The 7673-nt window shown below is 55.2% G+C and overlaps 1 protein-coding gene across 5 annotated transcripts; it reads right to left on the bottom strand.

The window, feature by feature from the left end:
• Window positions 1–731: 731 nt before the first annotated feature.
• Window positions 732–5862, bottom strand: Pheta1 (PH domain containing endocytic trafficking adaptor 1). 5 transcript variants are annotated; one of them, XM_050159076.1, is made up of 4 exons: window positions 5723–5862; window positions 4505–4589; window positions 3771–3864; window positions 732–2662 (listed from the first exon to the last, which is right to left on the bottom strand). In XM_050159076.1, the coding sequence occupies exon 4, from the start codon at window positions 2636–2638 to the stop codon at window positions 1925–1927; it is 714 nt and encodes a 237-aa protein (XP_050015033.1). In that variant the 5' UTR covers window positions 2639–2662; window positions 3771–3864; window positions 4505–4589; window positions 5723–5862; the 3' UTR covers window positions 732–1924. The 5 variants fall into 5 exon arrangements, with proteins under 5 accessions (XP_050015033.1, XP_050015037.1, XP_050015035.1 ...); XM_050159080.1 differs by having other exon boundaries at window positions 3785–3864; XM_050159078.1 differs by lacking the exon at window positions 5723–5862 and adding an exon at window positions 5370–5709.
• Window positions 5863–7673: the final 1811 nt, after the last annotated feature.

Raw genomic sequence — 7673 nt, 5'->3', positions numbered from 1 at the left:
AAATTTATATATATATATATATATATATAAAATCTTCCACTGGGTAGTTATGGTGCACCCCTTTAATCCCAGCACTTAGGAGGCAGAGGCAGGTGGATTTCTGAGTTCAAGGCCAGCTTGGTCTACAGAGCAAGTTCCAAGACAGCCAAACTGTGTTTCCAAAAAGTCAAAACAAAACCCCCCCCAAAAGAAAAAGCACAGCAGACATTACTAATCAACTACAGAGACTCTTTTTCTCGTTTTTCATAGTGCCAGGATCTTTTGTAGTCCACTCACTCCTGAGCTACCAGGAACAGGCCAGTAAGAAGGGCCAGGGTCTGTTCAGACAGGGGCTCACCTGCAGCTAGCGTGCTTCCTGCCTCGCCCTTGAATGCTGGGACAGGTGTGCACTATCATCAGGCTTGGACCCTCCCCTCTCCTCACCATCAGGTAGTTTGGGCCCACACACATGTCAATCACCTGCCCATCTTTTTGTATGGCCTGTGGCCCTCCATGTACCTCCTGAAGGCACCACCAGCCACAGGGTCAGAGGTTGATACTTCAGTTGACACTCGAGCTGTGTGGCCTTGGCAACCTCTCTGGGCCTCCATTTCCCCCCTCACAAGATGAGGTCATTGTCTTCCCTGGGAGATGATAGGGCAGCCTGGCTGAAGGACACTTCATGTTCCTTCTAGGGCCCACCAGGCATATCAACTGGGATTCTGTGGGGAGGAAAATAATACAAGCAGCCATTCCTTGACCAGCTTTTATTTTAGCCTTCATACCCTGTCCATGGCAGACATCTCTTAGCCCTAGAGTCAGCTGGACCATCTTTGTGCTTTGGGGAAAAAGGGCACCTCTCCCCTCCCCTACCTCCTGCGCTGTACCTTTAGAGTTTGTAAACCCATCCCAGACTAGAGTCTATGCCTTAGCCCGCCAGCTGGGTCACACCAGGGAGACCTGAGCCCCACCCAGTGGGAGAGTTAAAAAGATAGGGACCAAGTCCCCAGAGGCACCTGTGCAGACAGCAGAGCTCAGTGACAGCTAGGTGTCAGTGTGTCTCCTGGTAGGGCTGGACTCCCTGGGGACAATGCCACCCCTTCCCACCAGTCAACAGTAACGGGAGAGGGGGTGCGGATACTAAACTTCACTGCTGGAAGAAAGACAAATGCAATACCTTATAAACTTCAAAGTGAAACCCACAGCCAAGCCCTGGCGCCTGAACCAGCAGGCAGCCAAGAGGCTCTGGTGGCAGAATCACCTACAGAACCCCAACCCAGAGCCTCCCGGGACAGGAGTGGGGCCAGGGTGAAATCTGTCCACCTGACGCAGAGACTGGAGTGAGTGTCCTCCAGTCCCCAGGGCAGGGCACTGAGGAGGACTGTAAACAAGACCCAGGTGGGGCAGGTTGTCCCGCCCAACACTCTGGAAGAGAGCCAGCACTGAGAAGGGACCCAGCAGGGAGGCCCACTGGTTGTCTGGAATCAGGCAGAGGTGAGCCTGGGAGGAAGCTAGGCCACAGCCCAGGACTGGAGGTTACTTGGTTCTAAGAGGCCCTGCCTGCCAAGGCCGGGCAAAGTCCTGCCTTAGCTGGTTCCAGGCCAGGGCCTTGGGGATTTATCCAGTTTAACTCCACCTTCTACCTGCTGCTTCAGACCCAAATGAGCAGCCCAGGCAGCAGCCTCTGGGCCCAGGCTTCCTGACCCTTGTGAGGACCGGTACTAGGTGGACCTTGGGCCCCATGAGCCTGTGGCCTACTCCAGGGCTGTCCTGGGGCAGGGCTCTCTAGCAACCAATTCCTTGAGTTCTTGTAGAATGTTCAGGCCCCAGGTTCTTCTTGGCAGTAACTGCCACTGAGCCCAGAGGTCAGGTCTTCTGGGTCACATGTCCTTTGTCCCCTGGAAGCCTGGCTTGACTCAGGCTTCCCTCACAGCCAGTAGGCCCCTTAAGGCTGGTCTTGGGTATGAGTCCCACTAGACTCAGAAGGATGCCAGGAGACCCTCAGGCCAGCTAGGCCAGTGTGGCCTCCACGCCACTGGCTCCTGAGGGCCCGCACCTCCAGTCCATACTGCTCATGTAGCTGAGCAAATGATACCAAGGGCCCATTGCAAGCAGAGGCCCTGCGACGGGGCGGTAGCGGTGGGCGCTGGGGGGCTGCAGTGGGTTGCTCAGGCAGCGCACTCCATACTGCCCGGCCATTCTCCTTGGGTCGCGGGTTCGAGATTGGGCTTGGGCTGGCCGGCAAGGCATTGGCAGGGCTTCCCTCCCGCATGGCTGCCAGCTGCTGCTCCAACTCACGCACCACCAAGCGCAGGTAGTGGAAGCTGGCTCGTGACAGCGCCTTCACCCAGCCCTCCAGGGCCGCCTGGCTATCAGCTGCCAGCACGTAGGGCCGAGAGCGACCGCCGGCAAAGTGCACGGCGAAGGCAAACTCCTCCCGGACATCCACCAGCTCCACCGTGCACCCCTCCAGCAGGATGACACCCAGCGGCTCGCGGCTGGCCTCTGCCTCGAAGTAGAAGAGCATGTTGCCACGAAGCACGAACCAGCGCCGGTGCGAGCCCGCCCCGCGTCCACCACGCTTGTGGAGGAAGCCAGCATTGTCCACTGGAGCATCGCAGGTTGCATAGAAGGCCAGGCTGCGCTCGTTCAGCTTCATGGCCGCAAGGCCTGCCCTTGTCCCCTGCACCAGAGCTGATGTTACTCCTAAGATCACCAACTCCTGGACCACCAGTGGCCACCTTCCACCACACCCACACCAGCCCCAGTGAGCACGGGGAGACAAGACTCGAACCCAAGTCTCACGTGGCCACTCGGAGCCCTTCTGCTGCCCCTAATTCAGGAAAGAACATTAAGCATTCTGAGCTCTCTCAACACCACGCAAGTTAGCTCCAGCAGGCAATGACCTTGGGTGACCCAGGCTAGTGACCATGCCTCAGTTGGGGAAACAGAGGCACACTGAGGAAACAACCACACAGCCAAGGTCACAAAACAAGTTGGCTAGAGCCTTTGTTGGCCCCAGGAGGTCCCTAAGGTCCCAGCTCTGTGACTCAGCCTGGTGAGAGGTGAGCCATAGAGCATGGCAGGTAGGGGAAGAGTGAACACAAAAGCCCTGTGCTGAAACCCTACTGCTATGAGGAATGGGGACCCGAGGGGGTGGAGGAAAACTCACCCAGCGTGCTGGAGCAGCTGTCAGCAAACACTCTAGGTAAAACAGGAGCCCGGCCCAGACTGACAGGGAGGGGCAGGGCACTCTAACATAGGGGGGCAGCAGTGGGCAGGAGGACCTAGCGGGCGGTGGCACACTGGTGCCCAGTGTGGCATCTTGGAGGAGGTCCTGCGCCCTGCTGCCCCTGTCATGGCCATACTTTTCAAGAGTATGTGAAGAGCCTGGAATGAGTAAGCACTCAGCCAATGTCCACCCCTTCTGCCTGGGTGGCAGGCGCTGCCTGAAGTCAGGAGGAATGAGGCCTGGGTGGTGGCTCTGTGGGGCCAGGCTGTGCCACCAGATAGGTGGAGGGAGAAGCGGCTGCCAAACAAATACTTATTTTCCTGCCGCCTCCTGCCACCCACACTGCAGTCAGGGACAGCTTACTGCCGAGCTGGAGGCTGAGACCTGCTTATCCCCAAGGAGCAATGAGGCTGGGACCTCAGCCCCTGAAGGCTCTGGTGTGTTTAATCCTCACTCTGCCTTCTTGTGCTGTGTGGCTTCTTATATCCGCTGTCCCTCTCTATGCCTGTTTCTGCGTAAGTGACTCATGCATCCCTCCCAAAACATCCGTCATGCCCACCTGACCCTGCTCACTCAGTTACACGTCAGCTCAGTCTCCAGGCTGGGTCACCTCGGTGCGCACAGTCAGCCTCTCTGGACCTCTAGTTCTTCATCTATGAAAAGAGAGCAAAAGTGTCTAAGTCAAGTTTATGGCAATGAGATCAGGACCCGGGGAACCAGGCCCTCTGCCGTGGCAGCTGTTAACAGTGTACTTCGCCCCCCTCTAGTCTGTCCTGTCTCAGTGAGTGGCCCCTGGTGTACCCCTCCCCTCCACATCTAATCACTGAGGCCAGGTGATCCTCCCATGCCCGCCTCAGTCTTCCAAAAGCAATGGTTGTCTAGGTCCCCATCTCTGTTTCTCTGTTTGCTGGAATCACTGCAGTAGCCTCTACAGCTGTCGCCTGCCTCTACCTTTGCCCCTTCCTATCTTGCCACTCAAGGTAAGATCACCTCTCCTAGACCCACAATGGTGCCCTTATCTCCCATAACTTCTACCCACTTCTCAGCTCCCCCAATCTCAGCTCCTTTCCCAATCTCTTCCTGCCTTTGTCCCCAGACCTCGGCCACTTTGACTGCCTTTCTGTCCCCCAAATGCACCAGACACTTTCCTACATCAGGACCCTTGCCCTTACTGTTACTCTCCGCCTGGGGTGCCGTTCCCTACCACATGGTGGGCTTCACCACTGCCTGGGAGAGGCATCCTCAGACCACAAGACACCACCAGGCAATCACTGCACCCCAGCTGAAGATTACCTGGCTCATTCATGCCTGCTCCAGGAAGGGAGGGTTTTTCTGCCTGGATGTGAGAGCCCAGTGTGTAGCAGGTACTTCTGGGAGCCTACAGGGCAAAACAAACCTTTGTCAAGATGAGGGCGCTGTGACAAGGAGTGGTCCCCATTCCATATTCATGGATGGGAAGATTGACCTGCCCCAAGAACAGGGCTCAGAGCAAACAGCCCAAGTGGGGCACTAACCTAGGGGTCATTCTACCCCACTAAGACTGACAATAACTTGCCCAGTGCCCATTACCTACCCACTCTGACTGCGCAGATGGGGCCACCCTAGCAGACAGAAGGCCCAGCCAAGTCCCTGACCCTTGCCTGCTCCAGCTGAGCAAAGTAAAAAAGGCTGAGACACAGGTTTTAGCTTCCCCTGGAGAGAGCAACTGCTCCCCGTTTTCTAACCACCCTGTGCTCCCTCCAGTTCAGTCTGCTGAGGGCACCACACTACTGAATCAACAGGGCATGATGCTCTAGTAACCAGAAAACTGTCCGAGTTGGTCTAGGGTGGAAGACTAGTCACAGCCACTTCCCAGACCTCAGTTTCTTCAACGGGCTTCAAGGAGGCTCAGAAGATAAAAATAAGGACACCCTGTGACAAACTACAGAGGAAACATTCTGAAGCAGGCAGAGCACCCGCTGTGGTAGCTCAGACCTGTCATCCCAGCACATGGAAGGTAGAGGCCAGCCTGAGCTACAGAGCAAGACCCTGTTTGATCCCAGCACTCGGGAGGCAGAGGAGGCGGATCTCTGAGTTAGAGGCTAGCCTGGTCTACATATAGAGTTCCTGGCCAGCCACAGCTACACAGTCTCAAGACCCTGTCTCAAAAACAACAAACCAGTTCAGTGGATAAAGGTGCTTGCAGCCAAGCCTTCTGACGGGAATTCGATGACCAGAAACCACATGGTAGAAGCAAAGAACCGACTCCTGCAAGTTGTCCTCTGACCTCCACACGCGCGCACGTAAACAAAAATAAATATTAGAAATTATAAGACAAAGTGATGAGTCCTCTATCCGTGGGGTTATAGCTGGCTCCAGAGCTAGGACTCGAGAGAAACTGAGGCAAGCACTACCGCAGAACCGCAAGCCCGGGCGGTGCGCGGCCGGACCGCGATGGAGGCCGCGGGCGGGTCCCGTGCGACGGCCGCGCAGATCCTGTCCCCGTCGCCGTCCCCGCCCACCGGGTCTCACCTGGCTGAGGGACTGGCGCGACCGTCTGTCCATCCCATGGCCCGGAACCGCTTGGGGAGCGACGGCGAAGGAGCGCTTTGTCTCCCCGCTGCCGAGCTGCGGAGACCTGCGGACGCCCCTTTAACCCTGAGCGGCCCGCCCTGGAGGGGCCCGCCCCTGAGCCCTACACGCCCGCCCATTGGCCAGCCCCCACAGGCCCCGCCTCCGGGACCGCCACGCCCCCACTCGCGAGCATGGAAACCACTCTTAAAGGGACCGTGCTGAAGTCACTTGGAGTCTCCAGGGTTCTATCCTAGAAAAACGGAGGATCTGAGCCAAGGAAAAAAACTAGTGCAGCTTCAGAAGTTAAAGACGCAAAGCTTGCGGCACGGCTCAGCGGGTAAAGGCGCAGACCTCTAATCCGGCCACAGTGCAGGCAGAGGCAGGTGGATCTCTGTGAGTTCAAGGCCGGTCTGCTCTACACGTTCAGATCTAGACTAGCCTGGACTCCAAAAAGGAGAATCTGTCTTTAACAAAAATTAACCCATGGCGTTTCCAGACAAAATCAACAGGTCTGTTGTAAATGTGCAGGGCACATTTACATTTGCCCAAGTCAACATTTGCCCAAGTGAAAAGGAAAGTTCTAGAAGTTAACAAAGCCGGAGGTCCACGGAACCACTACACCTTTGTGTGCTCTCTCAACAGAAGCTCCGCGTCGCTGGGCTTCCATATTTTGTCCGTAAAATATAAAGACAAGCGAATTATTTACAGGGTGTGATTCAGCTGCTGGCATTCTCAGTAAATAGGAATTGCTGGAGTTTTACTTTTCCCCCTCCTCTTCCCAAAATAACACGGTTCCACCTCCCAAAATCCTTTACTTCCTGTTCTTTCGGCCTCCTCACTTCCTTCTACCTTCCTACCCCGGGTTCTCACAGCCTGAGGACAAGAGAAAAACAAGACAGACCAGGATCCCTGCTCCATTCCAGATCGGCTCGCCAGCGCCTACTATGTGCAGCCTGGTCCAGAGAGAAGTAGCCAAAAGTCAATCAACAAACAATGCTAATGTGTGGTGTGAGGAAGAGAATAGGCAAGAGCAGGAGGACAGCCTTAAGACAAGTCTCAGAAACAGCCGTTGAGGAGCAGCGACCTACTGGGATGTGTGAAAACCTTGGGAGACCTGCAGGAAGGGGTCCCCCAGCAGCAAGTCCAACAGGCCCAGTGTGCAAGTGGAGGAAAAAGAAGTTAGGGCCACAGGCTTTTACTAGGCTGCATTGCAGAGAACACCGTGAAACTGGAGGAAAACGTTGCTTTCAGGCATGCATGGTAGCACACACTTGTAATTCCAGCAGTTGGAAGAAAGAGGCAGGAAGATGGCTGCAAAGCCATAACTACATAGCAAGATCCTGTCTTAAAAAATATTTTTTTAATTAATATAGTAGATCAGGTTGGCCTTGAACTCACAGAGAGCATCTTGTCCTCCTCCCAACTTTAGGGGAGGATTAATGACGGGCACTATGATGCCTGGCCTGTGGGGGATTTTGAGCTGAGCTGAGATCTTCGGGAGCTGGAGGACAAACATGAGCCTAGGGCACGGATCTGAGTAAATGCTGGTGGCACCTTAGAGGGCAGTGGGACAGCAGAGGTGGGCAGTGGGCAAATTTCGTGCCTGGTTTTAAGATATACACAGTTTCCTGATGGCTTTCTATGTGGAAAATGAGAGACTCAGAAAAGGGGTTGAGGGCTGGAGAGATGGCTCAGCAGTTAAGAGCATGGCCTGGCCGGGCGGTGGTGGCCCACGCCTTTAATCCCAGCACTCGGGAGGCAGAGGCAGGTGGATCTCTGTGAGTTCGAGACCAGCCTGGTCTACAAGAGCTAGTTCCAGGACAGGCTCCAAAATCACAGAGAAACCCTGTCTCGGGGAAAAAAAAAAAAAAAAAAAAAAAAAAAAAAAAAAAAAAAAAAAGCCCCGCCC

Source organism: Alexandromys fortis, unplaced genomic scaffold, assembly GCF_014885135.2.
Source record: "Alexandromys fortis isolate MF-2015 unplaced genomic scaffold, M_Fortis_MF-2015_v1.1 scaffold_90, whole genome shotgun sequence".
In the NCBI taxonomy this organism is placed as follows: Eukaryota; Metazoa; Chordata; class Mammalia; order Rodentia; family Cricetidae; genus Alexandromys; species Alexandromys fortis.
This window is presented reverse-complemented; position numbering and strand designations above follow the sequence as displayed.